Raw genomic sequence first — 25,777 nt, 5'->3', positions numbered from 1 at the left:
ATAGTGATAGCAGTTCTTTGGAGGTACATACATTACGTATACATGCGTAATTGCAAATACAATCTATCTTACTGATCACATTGTCATTAACTACCAACATATTATAGTGTATCATTAAATACACATGGTTGCATTTGCATAACAACAAGGTTACTTAGAAAAGAATAATACAGAACTGCAATTCCGTGTTAAACAAAATAGATAAACAATAAAAATCTCTAACGTGTGGCAGCCTAGACAATGAAAAAACAAGATAGCATTCAAGTCAATGTATGTTCTACGTTAGTAAATAAAATTTATTATGTACTTAATATTCTTAAGTTAAAATGACTAGTAACATTAGCTCAACCCTACACTAAACTTCTCAAACACATAATATATAAGAATAAAGAAAGGCAATTCTCTTGTAGTAAGATTAAAGATAATAGTGATAAATTAATGGCCAACTAATAACCAACTAATTATTATGGTAACGGCAAGGACGGGTTATGTATACCACACTAAGCCTGAGATGTCACATGCTTTTCATGAATCAAAATTGTTTATCCCGTTTCAACAATTTGACGCAGTAATCAATATATAATCTTTTGCTTTTCTATATCTATTTTGTGAACACCGTAGAGAAGATGAAGAGGATGATGAGTAATGAAATTGTGTCATCAAATAAGACAAAGAAGGATGGTTTAGGGTGGATGGTGTGGTTGAGAGGATGGGTTAATGTTTTGCAAGAGATTCTTTTGCAGAGAATCATGGCTTCTCACTTACACAATCCATTTCCTCTTCCTCCTTTAAACAACTTAACCTGCATTGTTACTGGCTCCACTAGTGGCATTGGCTCTGAGACCGCTAGGTATCAAATTCAGAACAAAGCTCTCTTTATTATACTTTCATATTGTTTTTTATTTTCTTTTGCTGTGCTAGAGAAAATAAGTGTAATAAGATTTACATTACACTTATCGGGTGAGGTTGCAGGCAGCTTGCAGAGGCGGGTGCTCATGTTGTTATGGCGGTAAGGAACATAAAAGCGGCTCATGAGCTGATTCAACAATGGCAGACCAAGTACTATTGTAGTGGGAAAAGACTCCCACTTAATATTCAGGTAAAATCTGATTTTTTTTTTGTGTGCAACAAGGTAAAATCTGATTAATTTCTCTATATAACATTTCTAGTATATATATGTGATCATATATACATCTGTCGTATGTATCGACAACACTGTCTCGGATCCAAAATTAATGTCGTTTTAGAGTTATTTTTTGTTTGAAACACAATATATTTTTTTGTAATTTGAACGTGTATCTTTTTATAAGAAAATCTTTAACTTAACACACTAAAATTATTAAGATAAAACAATAGTATTAAGAGTCAATTTTCCTTTTTTATGGATTCATTAGAATATTCAACTTTGTTACAATTTGCGTGACAAGTGTAAAAATGAAACTATGTGAGAAACATATGAACTAGTATAGTTGATGAAGCTGGTATTGTATGGCAATTATACATAACAATTGTAGCTTGGAGTAATTACATAGTAGTCAATAATTAAAGTATAGTTAAGAATATTTTAGCAGTATTTCGTTAAGATCCGCATACATAGGTGTTGGAAACAATGCAAGAACTACTAATGATCCCTCTCTAATTGATGAAATTAATAATAATGAAAATAAACTTTAGCGTATTTTGTTAGCATCAAAATTGTTAATTTATTATGATAAAATGTTTTCTTTTTTCTCAAGGCTATGGAACTTGATCTCCTCTCTTTAAATTCCGTCATACGATTTAGCAATGCGTGGAACGCACGGTTATCCCCTTTGCATGTTCTGATTAACAATGCCGGCATGTTTTCTATGGGAGGTTCGTTACTTATAACAATTTTGTATCTGTTATAAATAAGTATTTAGAGCTTCTTTCTTCATGTTGCTTATTGTTATCGTTGAGGCCACAAAGTCATATACGCTTTTGCAACATAATTTATAACCCATAGCCTCATACTCCAACTTTATGGACCCAAATTAGGTTGATGGTAGATGAAAACTCATTTAATTCAAAGGGGATAATGATTTTTTTAACACGCAAACGGGATAATGATTTAAAATTTATAATTACTAACCCTTATCATAAGGTCATGAGTCCAAGCAAGAGTTAAGTCGGCCAATGATATCATTAACAATTCCTCCTCCACCCCCCCCCCCCCCCCCCCCCCCCCCAATAAAGCAACAATATAGTTTTATAGTGTTGTTGGAATAATGTATGACGATTTGTTTTGCAATCAAATGGCATCGGATTGCCATGTTGTCTGCATATTGTCACTATAAGGTAGTGAGTGTTATTCACAGATAGCATGCATGTTGATTTTGGTAGGTGCACAAAAATTCTCAGAAGATGGATATGAACAGCACTTGCAAGTGAATCATTTGGCTCCAGCTCTGCTTTCACTGCTGCTTTTGCCTTCACTTATCCGAGCTTCTCAAAGTCGAATCATTAGTGTCAATTCTGTTGTAAGTACCATAGACCCTCAATCAAAAATGCTATACTTAATTAGTTGTTTATGACGTTATGCTTTTTTGTGTGTTCATTTTGTAGATACACTATGTTGGCTTTGTCGATCCGAATGATCTGAATTTTCTTTCCGGTAAACGGAAGTTCTCTAGCTTGGAAGGATATTCTAGCAGCAAACTCGCTCAGGTATATTTGTAGCTATCACAAAAAAAAATTTGACTTGAAAATGTTTTTGTATTATTGTGATTTCTTGGTCATTTCATATATCAGGTTATGTTTAACAATGTTCTATCCAAAAGACTGCCTTTGGAAACCGGCATTAGCGTCCTTTGTTTATCTCCTGGCGTTGTCCAAACAAACATTGTGAGTAGAGTACCCCTATAATAAACCTCGTTCGTTTGTATTTAGCTTGATTTTATATTTTTAGCTTTATTTTATATTTAATATATATGAATGAACTCAGAATTAATTGAAATAAAATTATTTTGCTAATAATAGAAAACGTCAAACACAAATGAGAAAATCCGTTTGTGTTTGTAATTTTCTATAATTATTTGAAAAATAAAATAGTGACCTTTCGATTACAAAAGGTAATGCAATATTTCCGTATATAGTAACATTTCCACATCTAAACTTTTGCAGACTAGGGATCTTCCAAGATTTATTCAAGATATTTACTCTGCCTTGCCTTATATCAGCTATTCACCGCAAGAAGGTTGTAGAAGTTCAGTTTTCTCAGCCACAGATTCTCAGATTCAAATATACTGTGAAAAGTTAAAAACCGATCAAAAATCCGTTTGCGCATTCATATCACAAAGTTGTCAACCAACAAATTCTTCAGAAGAAGCTCACAATGTAGACACATCGAACAAAGTTTGGGAAAAGACAATAGAGTTAATTGGTCTTCCTCTTAATGCGTTGGAAAGGCTTATAGAAGGAGAAGAGGTCCCATGTCGTTATGGGAATCCTTATCAATAAATTTGTATGTGACTAGACTAAGAGCCCAATGTTGTAGTATTATCTGACTATTATGCTCTGACCACTAGAAAATCTCGAATAAAGGTTATGTGTAATGACATTGTGATGGTGTTTGCTCATGGAAGACATCAGATGCAAATACGTGGGCTTAGAAAATGGACTTGTGTTTGATCCAAAAAAAAAAGGACTTGTGTTGGGTTTGTGTTAATACTTTCCCACATATTTGGTGTTGGATGCTAGCAAGATGACGAGTTTGAATGCAAATAGAAATGGTTTTGAGAAGGGCATGAAAAACTATAATGTAGGTAGATAACTCAATATTCACCATGAAGAACAACACTAGTGTGAAATCAAATATTACACATTTTAGAAGTTGAAATACTTTCTTTTCAATGTTAAATTCTTTGAAATTATTGTGTTCTTTCTACTTGAATCTGCACACGTCATGTTATCATAAATAAAACAAAAGGGAGATCCAACATTTTAAAGGTATTTTTCCGAATCTTATAGTAGTATTTTGATTTTGATTGTAAACAATAAAATGAAAAAGACGATTTGTTAGCAATTAGATTAGAAAGTTGATTAATATAAAGTGAGGTTAATCAAATGAAAAAAGAATCCTTAAAAAAAACTACTCCCTCTGTTCCTAAATAATCTATGTTTTAGAATTTTCACACTTATTAAGAAAACACTTAAAATTTTGATAATAAATGTATGATTTTCTGTGTTTAGCTATTTCCTATGATTTTTAACCAATCAAAATTCAGTAAACACAATTAATGTTTTTGAAATTTACAATTTACCATTATTACATACATTGAAAATGTAAAATATAGATCTTTTAGAAACAAAATATTTTTCTAAAACATGGATAACAGAGGGAGTACTAACTAACTAAATAAAAATCTAAAATGCATGAGTACTAGTGCCACGTTGCCGCTTCTGTTCGGTGCTCTCTCTCTCTATCTCTCTATCTATCTCCTCCTCTCTTGGATTCTCTCAGATTCCATGGAAGCTCCCAAAAGCTGATTCGTGCAATTCCATCTCTCAGATTCCGATCCGTGGTGCGTCTTCTCCGATTCTTTGTCACACCTCTGAGAATCCTAGGATCCGTTGATTTGATTTTGTTTTCGTACTTTGATCCGTCTCGCTCGCTCAGATTTGTTGAATCGGATTGTTTAGGAACTAAGATTTGGATCGCTACTGTTCAATGATTCGCTAATCGAATTCGTTTAGAGATCTGATATTTTTTTTTGTTCGTTGTGCAAGCTTCTACATTGGACCTGCCTGATGGTATGCAGCAGTCTCATTGTTCAGGCTGGTCGTACTCGTATCGGGGTGTTTGCTCAAGGAAGACATCAGCTTAACAATTTTAACAAGACGTTGAGTGTTGGTTTCGGGTTTAGAACTACTGCAGCAAAGATGATGATGGTTGATTCTTCTACCGGAGAGAAAAAAGTTGAGATGTTTGATATCCCCAAGGAGAAAGTTGATGACGGCGGGTACATTGGTGGTGGCTGGAAAAAGTTAGTATTTTTCCACTATATGTTGAAGCTTCATACTGTTGTGTAGGCAATAATGTGGCTTTGGACCAATGTTTTCTACTCTCTTTATATTTGTTTTTTTTTAGTAGTACTTAATAAGGGTTATGTGTGATGACAGTGATGATGGAAGCTTGAGCTGTGGGTACTGTAGTTTCAGAGGGAAAAGGTCTACCATGGAAGACTTCTATGATGTCAAAGCGTTTAAGATGGAAGGCCAAACAGTTTGCATGTTTGGTATATTTGATGGTTAGTTTCTATATTGTACCTTTCTTTTTCTTCTGGTATATCGAAAAATAAGTGTTAGCGTTGAATTGTGGAATATATTTGATCTGTGTTGGAAGTAGTCTGGTTTTTTTCAACTTGTCGTATCACTAGTGTATCCATCTCAATGTAGAAATGGCTGAGCTGAAGCATTGTCCAGCTTCATTTGCTACTTTAGGTTGTTCGTTCTACATAGAACTGGCCATACCGTATGTACTATGCCTACTATCTGCCTTAGATAGAGTCTGTATTTGTACATCCTTATGCTGTTTCTGGGTTTTCTTGTAGACTGTTTAGGAATTTAATGTCGGCAGTGTACAGTCAACCTCTCCGTCTGCTTATATTTTGTACTGAGATGCAGAAGCATATATGTAATGTAACTTTGATTTGATCTTTAGTTTCCCTCCTCTAACTTCTGAAACCTTACTCATCACAGGTCATGGTGGTTCACGTGCTGCTGAGTACCTGAAAAAACACCTCTTTAGCAATCTTATGACGCATCCACAATTTTTGACAGACACCAAGCTGGCTCTAAGTGCGTTCCATATCTCTGGACATAATATTTTGTTGTAATTCTCAGAAATATGAGCTCCTACTGCTCATCGGTTCACCCTCTAACTTGATGAATTTCGCAGGTGAGACATACAAACAAACTGATGTAGCATTCCTCGAGTCTGAAAAGGATACTTACAGAGATGATGGATCCACAGCATCTGCTGCTGTCTTGGTGGGGAACCATTTATATGTTGCAAATGTTGGAGACTCACGAACAATTGTTTCTAAAGCTGGGAAAGGTCAGTGGTTCGCTGTGATCTAAAATAATGTGACATATCGTTTTAAAGATAATTTGAGAGCTTCTATAAAAAAAAAATGAGTTCGTGAAATGGAATCATTCAATTCCTAAGAGAACATTAGCCTTGAATAAATAATGAATAAATTCTTATGATTTGTCAGAAGCCTTTGATGTTTTCTTTTCACAAGAACACTTTCTCAAACTTAGTGTTTTATGTTTTACAGCGATCGCACTATCTGATGACCATAAGCCAAATAGAAGTGATGAAAGAAAGCGAATTGAAAGCGCTGGTGGTGTTATCATGTGGGCAGGTAATCTAATATTATAAAAAAAATCATCCCTCTCTCTTGTGCCCCCAAATTGGTTGCTTGCTTCTGAACATGACATAGCTAAATTGTAGAGTCTTCCCTTCTGAGTTACAGTTAGATCACTAGCTACTCAAAATGCTGTGATAATTCCTTCACGAATTTCAGTAATACAATGTCGTTGCTGGTTTTTGCCCTCTGCTTTTAGGTCTAATACTATTATTAAGTTGGAGGGAACACTGACCCACAAACCATTTTCTTATGGAGGCATTCTATATCTCCGGTTATTCACGCTTTAAACAATCACTGTCAGGGACTGAACTAGTAGTCTTGAGGCCTGCCCTTTTAGTATCTTCCCCTAGTTCTCTTTGTCAGCCTGAGTATTAAAGTAATATCATCTGGATATGCCTTGTCAGGAACATGGAGGGTAGGTGGAGTATTGGCAATGTCCAGGGCCTTTGGAAACAGAATGCTGAAGCAATTCGTTATTGCTGAACCCGAGATTCAAGTAACCGCTTCTAACTCCAGCATAATGCTATCACCCGAGGGTGTTTTCTCCTAGTCTCCGTACTATCAACCCATGTGTAATCCTTGAGTGTGGAGTTTTTGTGAACACATTTGTCTATGTTTATTTATTCAGGATCTAAAGATTGATCACGAGGCCGAGTTTCTTGTTCTCGCAAGCGACGGTTTATGGGATGTGGTACCAAATGAGGTATGACTCACATATAAACTCCTCCCTGTACCTGTTGTTGGATTGTTGACGAGTTTTGAATGTGTTATATTCTTCGCTTTGGATTCAGGATGCGGTATCCCTTACTCAGAGTGAGGAGGAGCCTGTGACAGCTGCCCGCAAGTTAACCGACACTGCCTTCGCTCGTGGCAGCGCAGACAACATCACTTGCATTGTTGTTAAATTCCGTCATGATAAGACCGAATCCCAACCAAACCCCGAGGCTGAAGCAGAACCTGAACCTGAACCTGAAAGGAACCCTGAAGATGAAATCCAAACTGAATCATCAAACCCCAGTGATGAAATGGAAACCGAATCAATCCCCAAAGCTGAAGCGGAACCGGTTCCTGAGGCTATACCGGAACCAAAACAGGAAACCGAACCAGAGACCAAGGGTGAGAAAGCTGGTGAGTAATGGTCAGCCAGGGGAGAAAAAAAGATGCTGTTGGGGTCGAAACTGAGGCATGTGCAGAGAGACAGATAAATATTAAAATTGATTTAGTAGTTTGTGTGCTTTGTTGGCTACCTGTAACGTGTGAGAATTTTAATTATTTTGGTTTTGTGTTGCATATTGCACATGCCTGTCTGCCTTAAGGACGGCTACGCTTTGACCTGTCCTCAGATTTTTGTCTATTCATTTTGCTCTATTCTGTTTGGTTGTGCTTTCTCACACCAAAAAAAGAACACACCGTTTGTTCTGTTTCTCCCACTTATTTATATCTTATTATCCAATAAACAATGTTTTGTAGTTGCTTTCTCATTCCTCTGCCTTGCCGATACTGTGTATCACCCTTGAACTGCGTCTCCCCCACAGAGTACAATGCTGTTGACCGCAGCTAGGGCAGTAGCAAAGCAGTCGTGGCACTTTGGGTTTTTAGGAGTCGCCGCGGCACTGGAGTAGAGCGGTTAAAGTAGAACCGCCGAACAGGGTGAAACCTTTATTATCTCTACTGTCCACATAGAAGATTCCGATGGTAGTATTTAAAAGTTCCTCGTACTTACTTCCCGGCTTGTGTTTTCCTTGACTAACCAAGCATTTGTGGTTGAGATACGCATTGGTCGTGTTTAAAGACAATTCACTTCTTATAAGGAGAAGTTGTATGGCTAAGACACGGATTAAAAGGAGGCGTTTTAATACAGACGATGAAAGAGTACATTGTTTTGGATGATTTTTTTCAAAGAGGTTTTTTTTCGAGATGATTAGTTGGGACTAATGTTTATGTACGAGAATCAGAGGGATTTGGACTGAACTGACATATACTTTTTTTATATACAGTATATTGTTTATTGGTTTAGGTTACCCAATACGAATTTGGTCGTTTACACTATGTAAGGAGGGGAGAGAAGAGTTGAAGGTTGAGACTAGTTTGCGGCGACAAGAGGGCTGACAAAAGTTCACACGATTCGCACGTTGCCAACCTGAAATGAAGGAATTCATTTCTTAATTTATTACTACCAGATTCTTGTTTTTTAGGTAACATAGGATTCATGTCAAAAAAAGGTAACATAAGATTAATATTCCAAAACACAGGTATATTTCTATACTATTAACATATTGATCATTCCTAACTGTCTAGAGAAGTTGCGCTTAAGTGATTCGTCGTTATATTGCTTTCTTGTCACAACTCACAAAAACACCATGATGATGTGAATTGTCATGTGATTGTTTTTGTATGGATGTATTATTAAATGCCTTGTTGACTCCGATCCAGGATCATCATATATCTCAATCTAATATGAGAAAGAATCTAAAAGACATTTAAAATTTTGACTAAATATAATTGATAAAAAAAAATATATATATATATATATATATATAATTGATAAAATCATAAGAAATAGAATGTTACTGTTAAAGAAACAGGAGAGAAGAGTAGCACTTGATGTTTTATTGTCACTATTTTGTTGTTTTATTTTTTTAAAATTCATTCAAAAGAGTAGCACTTGATGTAACATAAACTTTTGATTGAAAAAAAAAGAAAGCAAAAAGTTAAATATTTATTTAGCTCATTAAATATTCCGGACGGGCTCGGCAATAAACGGATAAAACTCCAACCTAAAACTACAGCTACTACCAACAGCTCTCCCTCCTCGTCTATCATTCAAGCAATCTTGAAAATGCAAGCTAATAAACGACACACACTCCTGACAAGCTTTTGGCGATAAGCCTTTCGTACACTGTACCATTCCATACAGCATATCACCCTTGTACCGCTTTTCTCCCACAGAGTACAGTGTGTAATTATCTCCACTGGTGGCAGACTTCGTCAGATCGTCAATTAGAGTATTCCAAGCAATCATAAACGAGATTACATTTCCTTCCACCTTCTTCGCGTTGGACATACAAAAGTTATTGTCGTAATCGATCTTTCCAATAGAATTGAAGGATGAAATCGCGAGAAGACATTGATCATACCATATTATCCTCCCCTTGTACCAAGGACATCGCCTACTAAGCTGCAATATACATTTTAAATATCCACACCACAATCAACAACGAGATTGCACAAGACTAATTAACATATAATACATGGTTTCTTTTTTTTGGTTGACCAGGAGTAGTTGAGTTGAAGTTAACTAATTATCAGGGAGACAATATATAGTCCGGGCCGGATAAAAGTAGTTTGTTGTTGTCTTATGCTAAAATGTAATCAAAAGCTGTGCGCAGATTTCTTTTTAAAAAAATTTAAAAAGATAATGAATATGTGATATTACCGCAGAGAGTGCGGTGGCAAAGCAGTCGTGGCACTTGGGCCCGTAGGAGTCGCCACGGCACTGGATGATAGCGGAAAAAGTAGAATCGCCGATCCCGTCATAACCTCTGTAACTGCCTGAATAGAACATTTTGAGGGTTCTTTTTAAACGGTCCTCGTACTTACTTCCCGGCTTGTATTTTCCTTGATTAACCAAGCATTTGTGGTTGAGATAGGCATTGGTCGTGTTTAAGGACAAGTCGCTGTTTATCAGAAGTGGTTGTATGGCTAAGACGTGGATCAAAATGAGGCGTTTTATTACAGAAGATAATGAGTACATTGTTTTGGATGGTTTTTCTCAAAGTAGGTTTTTATAGTAGATGATTCGTTGGGATTGATGTTGTAAGAGACACCGTGGGGTTTGGATACTGACGAGATATATGATGCTTATATATATTTCTTTATCGTTTTTGGTTACCCAATACAAGTTTGTTTGAAAAGGTCAGTTTTTAGAAAACAATGTTTACACTTTGAGAAAAGTTGAAGGTTAGAGACTTATTTGCGGCGACAAAAAGGCCGACGAAAATGTAAAAAGTTCAGAGGTGTGACTTTAGTTCACACGATTCGTATGCCAATCTGAAATGGAGGGTGTCATTTGTTAATTTATTATTACCAGATTCTTGCTTTTTAGGTAATTTAAGATAAGATTCCAAGACACAGGTATATATATATAGCCCTGCGAGCATTTTAGGTTACCATAAACAAATCATAAAAATCTCAACAATAAAAATAAAATAGATATTTTAATAGAGAAGAACATATAAATAATTAAACTAATAAACAAAATTAAACAAAATTGTAATTATACAACAAGACTTTTTATATTTATTAAAAATATTAATCAAGTATTCATCATTAAATTTTCTAATTAATTCTAAGGTAAAATAATTGAATTACTCAGTATTTTATGCCGTAATCAAACAAAGATAAAATTTGACCAACTTTAGCTTTTTAATATTTCAAAAATAAATTCAGAACTATAATCACTAATATCTAACTATTTTAGTTCTATAGCATTTGTTTACATTGTTTGTTACTTAGGAAACCCATGTATTCGTTAATTATAGGCTCATGTTTAGTCTAATTTATTATAGTGCTTTCGTTGTATAAACTCAAATTCTAATGGTTATGTTATGAATGGTAATAGTCAATATATGATGCCTTTGATCTTTATTTACCTTTTGCTGCCATAAGCCAAGGTTTCTTTTTTCAACACTGTCGCACGGCACTGCTTGCCGCGTTCCTCTCTGCGTTAGTTGTTGGAAAGATTACATTGTTGTGGTGACGACCAAAAAAACTGGTGGTGGTCATGGTATGAGATAATGCTTCATGTGTGGTTTGTTATCGTAGCTGGAGTTAATGAAGTTTATACTCATGCGCTGTATGATGGGATTACATTATGTGAAAAAAGAACAGAGATGAGAACTTTGCATACGATTTTGATTCATAAGGGATAGTGTTCACGTTTAGTTAGCTAAAATGCTAAATGGTCAAAATAAAGATAGATGCAAGTTGCAACACATGATCCTCGTCGCTTCTCTCTTTATAATCTTTTATTTATTTATTCATCTCCTCCACAACTTTGTTTTGGGTCCACTCTTTTTCTTTTCAATTACGTTTATTTGGATAATGTATAATAAGTCGTTTTCATACTATTTAAGTATTTATACTACATTTAACGCATGATGTGAATCTAAACATTCCCACTCTACAAAGGTGTCCTTTTACATCAAATCAATGGACTTACTATTTATGCGATACTTACTTCTTCTTGTCGTTAGTATAAGATATTAAGGCTCTCGAGTGGTAGCAGTCGAATAAGTGATTTGGTTGAAAAGATTAAAGAAATTTAAATAAGTCCAATTTTATTGAGAAAAAGACTAGAATAGCACCAAACCAAGTTTTTGTTCCCAAAGTAGCACTCAAGGCTAAAAGTCACAAAAATAGGTTTTATTAAAGAGGTAATATACACTTATACCCCTTGGGTTAATTAATCCAAACCTTATGGTTTAGAGTTGAGGGGTGGAGTTTTGGAATTAGGGTTTAAAATTTTATAAAAAATAAATTTTAAAATAAAAAATAAAAAATTTTAAAAACAGTTTCAAAAATTATTTTTAAACTATAAAAAGTAAATTTGAAAAAAAAATAAAAAAAAATTGAAAAAAAAATTATAAAAATTTCGAATCTGAAAACATATAATCTGAAACTATAAAAAAAAATTCATTTTTTCATTTTATTTATTTTTATTTATTTTTGTTTGCTTATTTAATTTTAAACCAAGGGTATTATGGATATTTTACCCTTTAATGAATGTCATTTTTGTGACTTTCTCTTTCTAATGCTATTTTTGAGACATAAACTTTAAAAGGTGCTATTATTGACAATTGCCCAATTTTATTTCCATAACAGCAAACACTATTTTTAATGTTTTTATTATATATTTTGTTTATAGTTATTTTTTCTTGTAACTTGCTTTCATGTTTATAGAAAATGTATTTGGTAGTCTATTCGTTTATGTTTAAGGCGCGGCACCATGGATTATGGAATATATGCAAACATACTATTAGCCACTATATATTTATTATCATGGGTCCAGTATTGTAATTTAGGCGATATCAAAATTCAAAAAAAAAATTGTTAAAATATATGATTTCAAACCAACGTAGTTTTTTCTTTGATGAAACTGTTAGTTTCATTTATATGCCCGCCCTAGTTTCCCATTTTCGGCTCATTCTGAGTTTGTTAAATTCAGTTATGTAAAAGTATGGATGTCAAGTTATACCTCATGAACTTCACTTCGATTATTCATGAACACAAATTCTATTTTTAGGTTCATTTAATAAATGAATTTAATGAGCAAGTTTAGATTAGATCATTGAGTTATATAATGATTTTTAATAGTATCATGAGCCAACTCATGAGCTAGGTCATTTATAGTTAAAATTAAATATTTTAGATAACCTCTATTTTTCTTATGTAAAAAAAGATAATTTCTATATTAATCATATTTCTATTCTAAAATTAAAATATATAAAAAAATTTAGATATATATAGAAAATGTAAAAAAAAATATTTATATCACTCATCATTCATATATATCTTAAAATTAAAATGTAAAAAACTATTCCTAAGAGATAATTTCTATATTACTTGTAGTTTTACATTTTTTTAGTATTTATTGTTGATGTTTTGTTTTTTTTTTAATAATAAAACTTTGAATTATATTATAGAATTTATTTAATATTTTTTTATAAATATTGTATTATATTTGATCAAAGAATATTTTATTATTAACAATTTTATAGTAGATTGCGAGTTAACTTATTTAACTTATGATTTAGATAATTTGAGTTCAAGTTTACATATTGAAGTTCATATAATAAATAAACTGAGATAGCTCGTAAAAAATCCAAACTCATTATAAGCTGAGTTGATTTGAGGGAGTTAGCTCATTTCGACACTTCTCGCAACGAGTTTCTATAAACTTAAGTATTGGTTCAACGATTGATGACTTCAAATTTATATAAAGAAAAATAAAAGGTGAATGAAAGATACGCAATCTCAAGAAACGTTAATTTAAACTGTTTTATCCAAACTATGGAGTCTGGACCCCCAACTCTGTCGTTTATTTCTGAAATGACAGCCAGTTTATATTACATCAAAACATTGGCTCCGATTGATGACATGTAGTATTACCTTTGAGTTACCAAAAATATATAGTTCGATGTAATTTGCAGTAAAAATTATGTGGTAGAAACTGTAGATTTATGCAGTAGGTCTACTGTATAAATTTGAGTTAATATATTTTGAAATAATTGACTGGTAACATTTTTGATGTATAAATTGCAGTATGTATAATTTCTTTTAAAAAATCTAAATATCATAAATAATAACATTTATTATATATTTAATTAAATAATTATAAAACTAAATAATAATTTGAAAATTAAGAACATATATTAAAAATAAATTAATAATTAAAATTAACAAATAAAATCATAGGATATAACATTTTAATCATCAAACAAAATTAAAAATATAAAAACAATTTGGATTAACTAACTAGAGTTTTTTGTTTTGTAAGAAACTAACTAAAGTGAAAAATAATTAGAAAGTCTTTGGCTAACAAGTAGGTAATTTATTAAAATATTGTATTAATTAGTAACAAGTAAATGTACACTATGTGATCATGTATTATAATTTTTTAATTTGTTAAAAAAAATAAAAAAGGGACGTGGGGTAGTTAATAGAAAACCAAAAAAAATATTTAACTCAAGTCTTAATACATGAAAATTTTGTTGATGTTGATTTAAGATTTGATTTATCATTTTTACAAAGGATATAACTCAAACTAGTAACTCAACAATAATACATTATAACTCAAACCTAACATCAAAAACTCAAAACTAATTCATGATTGGTGACATTTTTGATTTTTCAGCATTACTCAAACTAAATCAACTCTAATACATGTTATCAATCAAAGCCATTGTCTTTTCTTGTCAATATCACATGTTTTCATAGTTATGAAAAAAAATCTATTAGGTAGATAAATATACATGATGCCAAATAATATAAATTAATCAAGACTGATGATTGGATAATGCGCCAAGATCTTTTAGAGAGAACGGCCAAATGAAAGCAATATCATCAAGTAACTGTTGATCGAATGATCGCCGGATGACTGCTAATAACACTGGATAGTTACCATGGCATGTTAATCATTAGAAGGGCTGAATTTATATCGACGAGGAAGATAGTGTGGAGTGTTGCTGCTTGTTGGCATGGCAGCTGGAGTCGGCGTCAATTGAAATTGAAAAAGAGGAAGAAACATTTTGCAATATGGTTGCTTATAACTCTTTTCAGAGATAATTATTTGACATCACGAGGCAGTATTAAAAAAGCACTGACAGATATTAGCCTAACAAATATCTAAGAGCAACCCATCCCTACAATATCTTAAATGGGATGTCAAAATTGGCCGGCTTTCGTTTCAAAGCTAGTTTTTTTTGTCTTTTGCATGAATTTTGTTTGGCATAATTCTTAGAATTCACAATGCCCCCTGTTGACTTTCTAGTTAAAAAGGGCTAGAGCATGATATATATTAGTTTCTCATGTAAATTAGACATAGTCGGATATAGTTATTTTTCGAAACAATTTTATTATCATTGAAAATTTGATTTGATTTAATAAAAAATTGATTTGATAAAATGGGATAGTCAGTTAATTATGTTCAGAGAAAGTTACTTAACATTCCGAGGCAATACTAAAAAGTAATTACAAAAATCTAAAAGTAATCAATTCCTACAATATCTTAAATGAGACTGTAAACAAAACAAAATTAACATTTTAATAAAATATACTAGTTATTTAACTAATTTTTAGTGTTTAAATAAGTCGAGTCATTGTGTTATTATAATTTCTAAAAACTATTTCCAAATGTTTCATTAATTTAATTATTTCAGGATGGAGATGCTCTAGCTTGTGTACTTTAAGGTAGTAGAGTAGTATTATCGAGAGAATGCTTTTGGCACGTTACAAAGTTAGCAATGAATATTCTTGTTTTTCTTCTAGATATGACTTATAATAAGAGCCCAACCTTTTTGTGTTATAAACACCTTTTGTGGCTTAAAGAGTGTTGGAGTAAGCACGTGGGACTATTCGCTCTCTCGAGATTGGCTCTTCGAGTCAGGGAAAGTTAAAGACGTAAAGCAAACCTAAAATGATACTATTACTTACTACTCCCTCTGTTTCTAAATAATCTATGTTTTAGAATTTTCACACTTATTAAAAAAACACTTAAAATTTTGATAAGAAATATATAATTTTCTGTGTTTAACTATTTCCTATGATTTTTAACCAATCAAAATTCAGTAAACACAATTAATGTTTTTGAAGTTTACAATTTGCCATTATTACATACATTGAAAATGTAAAATATAGATCTTTTAGAAACAAAATATTTTTCTAAAACATGGATCATTTAGGAACGGAGGGAGTATGTTCTATCATTTACAATAAACTATTCTAATTTACAAACCACTTGAAGTTTTTTTTGGTAAAAAACCACTTGAAGTTCTTAAACAGTTACGTATTCTACGGTTTTTTTATCAAATAGTTACGTATTCTACTTTTTTTGTTTATCGAAATGAGACGAAGAAAAAAGAACAAAGTTTTCAGTAATTGACTCAGCGCTCATAGGCTAAAACAACTATAGGAATCGTGTTGTTTTACCAATCAGAAACTTAATAATTAACACATTTAAGGGGTAAAATCGTCAATAAACGAAACCATCGAGAAATCGACAGGAATGGCATTTCTGTAAAATTCTGAACCCAGGGGGATAAAAAACTGTCCAATTAGAGTAGTGGAAAGACCTTCGTCTATCCAATCAATCAATTTTACTTTTTTATTTTACTGTTTAAATATCTCAGACTATTTAATTAGTTAAGATTTAAAAAATATCAAGAAAGAGAGAGAGAAAAGTTTGTTGGGAAGGAGTCTTCTCTCTTCCTCTAAAGAAAGAGAGAGACGGCGACTCAAATCTATCCTTCTTCACGTTCACGCTTTTACAGGAGGATCTATACTCGAAGATCAGATCTCCAACGAGTTAAATCAAAGCAGTGATTACTTCAGAAGGTCGATCTTACCATTTTTGTGTGTTTGTGTGCTTGTCCACTCGAAAACGTGACTTAGACGGAGGAAGATGGAAGCCAACGGGACGGAGATGAATCAGGAGAGAGAGTATATAAGGAGGCATCATAAGCATGCGCTTCTGGAGAATCAGTGCAGATCTACGCTGGTTAAACACATCCAAGCTCCTGTTCATATAGTAAACCTTCTTCTTCTTCTTCTTCTCTCTTGCTTCTACATGCACTCTGTTTTTTCTCTCTCTATGTTTAGGTCGTTAATGCATATTTTTTTGTCAAATCCCATATAGATATGTGAATCTCTCATCTAGTTCTACTGATTGTTTAGTTATAGAAGTTCTTCTTTTTTTTTTTTTGATGAAGTTTGGTTATAGAAGTTCTTATTGACATGTCTTGTATATGGTCGGATCCGGTTTCATTTGTTAGCTGGGATCTTGTTGATTTCTTATATATATTTCCTCCTCCTCGTAAAGATGTATGTTTTTGAATTTTTTTTTTGGTTCGAAACTTTATACTTTTTGTATTTTTCAATGCATTTTTTATCAATAATGATCGATTGTAAATTTTAAAAACATTAATTACATTTCTTGAATTCTTAATGTGTTAGAATTATAGCAAACATATAACACAAAAACCTATGTATTTATAAATAAGGTTTAATATGTTTTTATTAAGATATCTGAAAATTCTAAAACAAAACAGAGAGAGTATATTTTTGTGTCTTATAACTCCAATAGTATTCTAAAATTTGAAATCTTCTCCAATAACAAGATCTTTCTTAACTAAATTGCTAAATAACATTAAATCTTTGTGTCATTTAACTTATTGCATTTATCATCTGTCTTTTTGCATTATATTCCTCATTTAATGCTTGATTGGGGCGAATATATTTGATTAGATGATCTACAAACTGGTTATGGTGAAGGTTTTCTAAATCTCTTGTGGTAAATGTAACTGAAGTAGAGGGAAAGAGATGATTAGAAATTTTTAGATTTTATTATAAAAAAGGAAAATCTTTTGTATGCATTAGGTTTTGATTATCTGTTTGGTTATATTAGGTATGGTCACTTGTGAGAAGATTCGATCAGCCACAGAAGTACAAGCCATTTATCAGTAGATGTGTGGTGAAAGGGAACATGGAGATTGGTACTGTAAGAGAAGTTGATGTGAAGTCAGGTTTACCAGCTACTAGAAGCACTGAGAGACTGGAGTTGCTTGATGAGAACGAGCATATTCTCAGCATGAGGATCGTTGGTGGAGATCACAGACTCAAGGTAAACGCACCAACCTTTATTTCTTTCTTTTTTTAATCAATGTTTCATTTGTATTAAAACCCCATTTTTCTAATTGATGTTACTCTGTTTATTAAATGTGATTAGAACTATTCATCAGTTATCTCTCTTCACCCTGAGACCATTGAAGGAGGAAGAATAGGGACGCTTGTGATCGAGTCCTTTGTGGTGGATGTACCAGAAGGGAACACAAACGAAGAGACTTGTTACTTTGTGGAGGCTTTGATCAAATGCAATCTTAAATCTTTAGCTGATATCTCCCAACGCCTTGCGGTTCAAGACACAACAGCTTCCACATGAACAGAGTGTAAGAGAAGAGAGAGATATTGAAGAAACTTAATGAAATGTGGAGTCAAGAGAGAAAGATTCGGTGCCGTGGATGAAGCTTTCAAAGGGAAAAAGAGAGTGTCTCTTTGAGGATGGACAAGGCAAATAATAATCGCCATTTTACCGTTTACATAATAATAAGTTTCTTTATTTAACACTTTTTTTTGTTTGTCAATTTGATGAATATTTTTGGTTTCTTTCTTCTCTGAAGATCCAAAATATGATTTTGGAGATTTGGCTTTTGCCACCACTTGCAGGAATCTTTACAATTTGCAGAGAGACATGTTAAAAGATGTGATCATGGGGTCAGGGGGGTTCCACTCTTCTTCCCTTTTTTTGTAACACTTAAAAGTTGCTTGCACCCATAATGGCCACAGTTCCTTCTTAATTTTATTTTTCTACCTTTTTTTTTGTTTTATGATTACTAACTTTATTGAACCAATAGCATCTATGGGATGTGAAAATCTCCACTAAGGAAAAAGATCGATAGTTTTTAGATTTTGTCTTGACTTGTGATTGTGGAAACATACATTAGCTCCATTACCTGTAAAAGGTACTTCTTTGTTTAGTATTTTTTAAAATTGGTTTTGTGTTTTTTTTTTTTTGCGTTATAGTATAGGAGGATTTTTGTAGATGAGTTTATTATACGTTTGTCCGTTTGGAATGATGAACCTTAAATATTCAAATAGCTCACATGGACAGGTATAATAGCTCCATTAAACAATGTTTCCATTACTAAAAGATGTGTATAAGTTTCTTGAAAACATCTAGAGGACTTGCAATAAGATTTTTGTCTTCAAAAAATCACAAGAGAGGATAAAAACTACAATACAATTTCATTCCTTTCAATGATCTTATACATTTGTTTCATAAGATGGAGAAAAATGTTCCAGGTCTAAGTGAACCTAATGAGCTAATGAATTTTTTCAAAACTCAATTAATTTATAACATAAGATCAATAACTTTACCTGCTATTTTTGTTTTTGTTTTTGTACTTTGCACATGTTTTGTTTGTTTGTTTTGTATTTAGCGTACTATGTACAAAAGCTTTGAACCACCCCTTTTCGCCCAAAAGAAAGGGTGTGTTTTTGAATAGTGTGACTAAGGCCAATACCAAGTCTACTTCTTGTTGCTCCAGTAACTTCTCTGCTTCTTGGCTTGGAGGGAGAATACGATTTATGTCCTCTGCGGTTAGCGTTTCATACTCTAGAAGTGCGTTTGCTAACGTGTGTAGCTGCTTCTCATGCTGGACGAAACACACAAATAAGAACAGACTTTATTAATACAGTTCCGATAAGAGTAAAAGAATGTGACTAGCGGAAAACTTTGCACAAACAAACCCGTTTCAACAGAGATTTCACTCGCTCTTATGCCTCTCGAAGAAGTTTCACAACCTAACCACAAGTGACAACACCACCAGATGAATGATCAGAAACTTGGGAGAGCAAAGTGGGATTTGAACAAGCACAAACTAGAAGAAAATGAATAGAGAGAGAGTCCCCTACCTCTGCATCGATGTTTGATTGCATTTCCGAACTTGGTCTTTCTTTTATATTAACCTATTGCCTTACTCATCCCACAACTTGATACTTTCTTCATCAAACCAAAACCATTACTATTACAACAACTAGAGGCAGGACCGGTCCTGGGCAAAAATTACATAGACATAGATCCCCAAATTTATGAAAAAAAAAGCCCCCAAAATTCGTAAAGAAAAAAAAATTATTAAAATTTTAACTAAGTGCCCCTAAAATCTCAGGCCGGAGGTGATATGGTTCGTGTCATATGAAGGTTATAGCATGAGACTTACCATTATATTGAGCAAGTTATGTGATATGGTCCAGGCCAAGATGAGCTTTTCAGCGACTCTTCCTCGCATACATACAGCAACACTAGCTAATGCCTGCTTCTTGCTCACTAATGTTTCATCGGTTGAAGGTAACTGCGTACCCATTCCCAACGCAGATATACGTGGCATTATAGTTGCTTTGTGGATCAATCGCCTAAAATATTTAAACTGGGTCAGTTAACTGCAGCAAGTCAGAGTATTGGTAGCTTAATAAGAGTTTTATGATTAAATGGAGTGCGACTGAAAAGCGCGCACACAAATGATATTAACTATTTGATGTCTATCCCATTCAACAAGAGATGACAATATATAATGCTATATGAAAACTTAGTTTAGCCAGCAATGTCTTTCCAGTACCAGGTGCCCCTGTTAGAAGAATTCCCTGGAAGCAAACATTTTAGGAAATGTATCAAGTCAAAATGTTAACTTACTTTAACCTTAAGCAAACATTTTAGGAAATGTATCAAGTCAAAATGTAGATAGGACAGAACCAAGTAACATGCAAGCGAGAAGATATAATTACCAAATATAAAGAGATTATACCCTTGGCAACTTTCCTCCAAGACGGGTAAACATTAATGGGTCTTTTTAGATATTCTACCACTTCTTCAAGCTCTTGTTTTGCACCATCACAACCCTTTACATCCTTAAATGTTTTGACATTCTGCAGCAAGCAAATTTATCAGGATAAGGTAACAATGAAGCCGCTCTTCGAAATTTATTCCGTTCAAATGCAACATTTTTTGTGAACAACTAACGTGATGATCGATGACAGAGCTTCACATTCCATGACCTTCTCAATACCTCTCCTTACAGCCGCCATAACCCAATAAGCAACACCACTACCAGAAACTTCTTCTTGAAGAGTGGAACAAGACATTGGAGTTGGTCAGTTACTTTGGGTTTTAGGGTTTTTAAATATCCCTTCGTTTTACGTTCTCAGAGAGCTTAGTAAATATAACCTTTATCCAGATCCTCAATGTTAAGCACAGTTGATAAATATAGTGAGTGAGAGACAAAGGTTAAGTGCAACTATCACATTTCTGAGGACAAAATGATGGATAAAACCAAATGGTTAATATGATAATGATCATTCGGACACGAGTAATGTGTGTTCCATAAACTCAACAACAACAAAAACAAAAACAAAACATAGGAATGTGTAAGAGAGAGGGATTAAAACAACTTCAGTCTTCGACTTTTAAAACGTTTTCTTCTTTCTAATGCATTGGACCAGAAGGACCACCACCATAGTGGTGTGGCGGCATATGACCACCCGGGCCTTGATGCATCGACGGTGCTGCCATGTAGGGATCGTGGCCTTGCCCTCCTGATTGCTGCCCCCATCCCCCTTGTGGCTGCTGATGCTGCTGCTGGTAATGGCTCGCACCTGCTGCATGGTATTGCTGTGAATTACCCGGGTATGGATTATGGCTGGGCTGTGGAGCCATCGCAACAGCCGCGTCAGGCATTGTGTAGTCTCTGCTTCTATCATTGTTCACCTGAAAAATCCAAAATAACCCAAAACATTCACAGTTGGAACTTTATATAGAGGGGCAATATTGCTAACTAACTAAACTATACTTACCTTTATGCTCAGGTCGGTGTGGCGTGAGTAAGTGATGTGTAGCTTACAAAACCCACCCTCATAAATACAGTGTCCTTCCAATGCTCCCTTCGCCACCACAGCCGTTTGCACATCTGATTATTTTTTAAAAAAACGCCAATATCATTTGAGAATTTGCGCTTACAGATCATAATGACAATGGAAAACAAAGCATTTTTTATATAGTAAGATGTTTTTTCACCTGGGTATTGAATCAATGCCTGTACCCCACCATTCTTGTCAAACATTGCAATCTTTTGAACAGCTCCAAATGCTACAAAAACCTACTCGTTCATATAGAAAGTTAATATTTTCAGAAGGAAAGATTCAATGAGTCATGGTCAAGCGAGTATTACCGTGTGTAAAACATCCAAGGTTACTGCATACTGCATGTTCTCGATGGATGCAAGAAGAACATTACTTTCAGGCTCCATCTTCCTCCCGTCTACACCCACAATCACCTAGTACGAATAACACATTGATCTCTCATGTTAGCACCAGTAAGAAGTTCAGGTAAATAGAAAGCGGATTTTCAATCATAGACTGTTCCCAAATGGCTTACCTGACCAGTACTATCAATGGCTGATGGAGCAACAGGAAGGTAAGGATTAGTATAGTCCCTGCAAAATTAGAGAGGAAAGAATTAATTTATTATGATCATAGAATCAATGGCAGTCACCAAGTAAAACCAAAACACGTTTCAACACACACACATACCTGCTCCGATGGCTCTGGAATTTGACAGTCAAATCTGTATGAGCTGAGTACGTGATTTTAAGAGAGCATTGGCTGACTTCCTCAGGGAGTAGATAACTGATGTCCGAGAACATAGATGTAAGTAATAAGTAAGCCTCTCATATAACAAATAGCAGACTAAACAGTGTCTAAAAATTAGTACAAGTGTCACCTAGGGATGCTTCTGCCATCGAGGGAAGTTCTTGCAGAGGTTGCAGTTTCTGCGTCAGAAAATTGAACAAGTGCCTAAGAGAAATTAAGACAATAAACAATATTAGTACCATAACTCGAAAAAACAAAATACAGAACAAGTGAAGGCTAGGTGTATTATACCTGATATCCAGCTGTCTTCTCGAAAGTAGTAATCTTGTGGACAAACCCAAAGGCTGAGAATACCTGCATTGCAAACCAGCAATTAGAACAACAGCAACCAAAAAACAAACAAAATGGTAAGACTTTAAAGACCACACTGCAGCATTTGTATTTATTTTGTACTTCAGAAACACTCCAAGAAAAATTTGGTTCGCACTTGTACACATTAAATTCGCACAGCATCACAACAGTGTGGTAAGTCTGAGGCTGTATACACTATCTGGAAGGCAAATGATATGTGCCTTCCAACATACCAAACAATCATACTAAAAAAAAAGAAATTTCTCAATAGGTTAGCAGAGATTGTTGAACCTCTGTAACAGTTCTATATCGCAAAAGAAAGTGCAGATAGATCTTGCACCCTATCATATCAAAGTATCTACACCTATGTAAGATCCTAGAGTATTTGATAAAAGGGAAGTGTGAGGGGGAAAAGAGTAGGGAAGAGAGAGAGAGAGAGAGTCAGTTTTAGGGAAAGGAGAAAGGAAACAAACACACATGTGCTCTTTCTCCTAATGCATTTAAGCTGCCACTGAAGATATTGCCTTGACATGGCCCTGCCGATCCATTTACATTCAAGTCAAAAACCAAAGTTTCCAAAACCTAAAACCTAGCTTTATCAAAACGTCTTCAACAACAATCTTCTTCTAACGAAAACCAAAAAGAAAGGAGCTTGCTTGATCCACTTACCAGATGCAAGACATCAATGCTGACCATACGAGCATCCTCCCCTTCCACTGTCACAAGAAGCACATTCCCCACAACATCCGCCGCCGTTTTGTTGTTCACAATCTCCTGCCTGTTGGAGTACTGTAGGTAGACAGTTTTACCTCGAACCTGAGCAGGCTCCGACGAAGACGCGTAGAACGAAATCATCTGTATCGCTTGGTTCAAATCCTCCTGTAATATAAAGAAAGAAACAAACTTTCAATGAAAAAACAACTCAATAATAACGTCTCCCTCTTCAATCTTCACTTACAAACTCAATGAAAGCTTGGTTCTTATTAGCTCCAACGTTGCACTTCGTATTCACAACGGTGCCAAAGGGCTTCCCGAGCTCGATCAGCTCTTCCTCAGTGCATTCCCACGGCAAGTTCCTCAGGTGAAGAACCTTCGAAGGAGTCTGCGTGTAGCGGAACTGTTGCTGGCTTGATACGGAAGACATCGGCGATCTGGAGAAAAATCAGAGAATCGTTAGATCTCAATATCGAGACGATTTCGTTTTAGATGATACAAAACAAAATAGCTACGTGATGGGTGGATGAGAAAGAGTGTTACCTGAAGAAAAAGCCTCGAACTTGCTTGCAGAGAAATTAGGGTTTCGCGTTTTGGGAAGAAGATGATTGATTGATTGATTGGATTGTATCAAAGAGATTGGGATTAGGAGGAGAGGCGGTTTCATTAAACGCTGTCGTTTGAGACTCATTGTTAATGGGTTGATAATAAAGATGGGCCTTGCTCTTTCACTGGCCTGTTATTACCTTTACGTCTAGTTTTTTTTTTCGAATAAGCAAAGTCCATATATTGGAGATACCGAAAACTTGCCACTAGTACAAAACAGGGTGGTGTATTGTTGAGTTGTTGAAGATAACTCTTATAAATTTCAGAGTTGTGTTAGGTAATTTGAGTATATAGTTCTCGCCAATATGGTTTTTACTTACGGATCTATCAACCTATCACTCATAATGTATATGCGTAAAGAACTTAAAACATCTGGCCGTTAATGTATATTATAATGTATTACAAACATTGAAATACAACTGATACTTGGAAGTTGGATCAAACTTCAAATTTGTTCAAATAACATATATAGGGATATTATTTCATATATTTTCCTAAAATCCTTATCACAAATTTTTATTCCTAAATATTATTTACAGTTGATTTGATCTAGTTTTTCCAAATAGTTAACTGAATAACGGAGGATTACAAGTGATTCTCAATAATTTTACGATATCTCATGTAAAATAACACTTGATTTGGAAAGAGTTTTTAAAATTGTCGGTTAGATAACAATAGATTTTAACAAAATCATAAACTCTCTTAAAATTCTTGTTAGAAACAATAAATTTTGAAAAAGAAATTTCAAAACACAGAAATACGTAAAGGAGATAAATAATATCAAAATATTAATAAAATAACTTTTTATCCCAAATATAAAACAAAAGAAAGAATTTGTCAAAAAAATATTCATTAAAGAGTAAAATGACAACTATATTCCTAACCAGAATCGGTTTTGGAGGGAAGCCAATGAAACTTGTACTTCCAGCCGCCAAATACTATCATTCTAAACGGCCACATTTGAACAGAAAGTTCTTAGTAGCCCAGCTGAATGTTGTAAGTGTTACAGGTTGCAGGTTCAAGAGACTTCATCCACATTTTTTAAATTGGCTTCTAGCCACATAATAACTAGGACCGGCTTTATCCCTAGCTATAACAAAACGATTACCTATATATATATATATATATATATATATATATATATATATATTATACTGTTTAAATATATAAAAATATTAAATTATACAATAAAATTATATTTTAATTTAGGATTTAGTGATTACAATTTAAGATTTTGTATTTAGGAGGTGGATTAGTATTTAGGATATTTTAGAAACAATACTCTTGTGTGCTATTTAATGATAAAGTTAAATTGGTACTACTGATGAGATCTGATTAAATAAGTATTCTACAACGATTTAAACATCTCAGTTTAGTTATTTAATTAAAGATTAAATAATGTTTTTTACAGTAATAAATTTTGGGTTTGAGTCTCAGAATGCATGTTATCAGTTACGAATTCATAATGTGACTCAGTGTGGTAGTAATTTTATAATTTGTAATACAATAGTACTTCAGTATTAAAATAAAATTGAATATTAACCCTAATGAATAATTTTAAATGGCGTTTAAGGTTTTTGCACAAAGACTAAAAAACAAAAAAAAAATTATGTAATTTATTTTGGTTACATAAAAGTACATTAAATAAAGATAATATAACCAATAAAAATACATTATTTTTTATTTGGTCACTAATTTCAAATGACGTTAAATTTTATTAGAATAATGAGAACATCATT

General features: G+C 33.7%; 5 protein-coding genes across 5 annotated transcripts; 3 read left to right on the top strand and 2 right to left on the bottom strand.

Moving 5' to 3' along the window:
- Nucleotides 1–579: 579 nt before the first annotated feature.
- On the top strand, nucleotides 580–3,679 carry LOC103857103 (dehydrogenase/reductase SDR family member FEY). The gene is made up of 7 exons (XM_009134254.3): nucleotides 580–850; nucleotides 973–1,099; nucleotides 1,737–1,854; nucleotides 2,362–2,498; nucleotides 2,584–2,685; nucleotides 2,770–2,862; nucleotides 3,142–3,679. Exons 1-7 carry the CDS (start codon nucleotides 627–629, stop codon nucleotides 3,475–3,477), a joined length of 1,137 nt encoding a protein of 378 aa, XP_009132502.1. The 5' UTR covers nucleotides 580–626; the 3' UTR covers nucleotides 3,478–3,679.
- Nucleotides 3,680–4,357: 678 nt separating this feature from the next.
- On the top strand, nucleotides 4,358–7,794 carry LOC103857102 (probable protein phosphatase 2C 76). The gene is made up of 9 exons (XM_009134252.3): nucleotides 4,358–4,541; nucleotides 4,747–5,003; nucleotides 5,140–5,267; nucleotides 5,719–5,817; nucleotides 5,918–6,076; nucleotides 6,300–6,386; nucleotides 6,797–6,888; nucleotides 7,021–7,095; nucleotides 7,184–7,794. The coding sequence occupies exons 2-9, from the start codon at nucleotides 4,768–4,770 to the stop codon at nucleotides 7,526–7,528; spliced, it is 1,221 nt and encodes a 406-aa protein (XP_009132500.1). The 5' UTR covers nucleotides 4,358–4,541; nucleotides 4,747–4,767; the 3' UTR covers nucleotides 7,529–7,794.
- LOC103857101 (putative cysteine-rich repeat secretory protein 17) lies at nucleotides 7,628–11,843 on the bottom strand. Its single transcript, XM_009134251.3, has 2 exons — nucleotides 9,829–11,843; nucleotides 7,628–9,570 (listed from the first exon to the last, which is right to left on the bottom strand). The coding sequence occupies exons 1-2, from the start codon at nucleotides 10,144–10,146 to the stop codon at nucleotides 9,124–9,126; spliced, it is 765 nt and encodes a 254-aa protein (XP_009132499.1). The 5' UTR covers nucleotides 10,147–11,843; the 3' UTR covers nucleotides 7,628–9,123.
- Nucleotides 11,844–16,318: 4,475 nt separating this feature from the next.
- On the top strand, nucleotides 16,319–18,528 carry LOC103857100 (abscisic acid receptor PYL8). Its single transcript, XM_009134250.3, has 3 exons — nucleotides 16,319–16,698; nucleotides 17,575–17,790; nucleotides 17,896–18,528. Exons 1-3 carry the CDS (start codon nucleotides 16,573–16,575, stop codon nucleotides 18,106–18,108), a joined length of 555 nt encoding a protein of 184 aa, XP_009132498.1. The 5' UTR covers nucleotides 16,319–16,572; the 3' UTR covers nucleotides 18,109–18,528.
- A 2,496-nt stretch (nucleotides 18,529–21,024) lies between these two features.
- On the bottom strand, nucleotides 21,025–24,202 carry LOC103857097 (polypyrimidine tract-binding protein homolog 2). The gene is made up of 11 exons (XM_009134249.3): nucleotides 23,976–24,202; nucleotides 23,677–23,869; nucleotides 23,388–23,597; nucleotides 22,659–22,721; nucleotides 22,498–22,571; nucleotides 22,308–22,403; nucleotides 22,153–22,210; nucleotides 21,947–22,051; nucleotides 21,793–21,874; nucleotides 21,573–21,685; nucleotides 21,025–21,486 (listed from the first exon to the last, which is right to left on the bottom strand). The coding sequence occupies exons 2-11, from the start codon at nucleotides 23,860–23,862 to the stop codon at nucleotides 21,205–21,207; spliced, it is 1,269 nt and encodes a 422-aa protein (XP_009132497.1). The 5' UTR covers nucleotides 23,863–23,869; nucleotides 23,976–24,202; the 3' UTR covers nucleotides 21,025–21,204.
- Between the last annotated feature and the right edge of the window lie 1,575 nt (nucleotides 24,203–25,777).

The sequence above is a fragment of the Brassica rapa genome, chromosome A03, assembly GCF_000309985.2.
Source record: "Brassica rapa cultivar Chiifu-401-42 chromosome A03, CAAS_Brap_v3.01, whole genome shotgun sequence".
In the NCBI taxonomy this organism is placed as follows: Eukaryota; Viridiplantae; Streptophyta; class Magnoliopsida; order Brassicales; family Brassicaceae; genus Brassica; species Brassica rapa.
The sequence above is the reverse complement of the archived record's forward strand: the minus strand, read 5'-3'. Positions and strand labels throughout refer to the sequence as shown.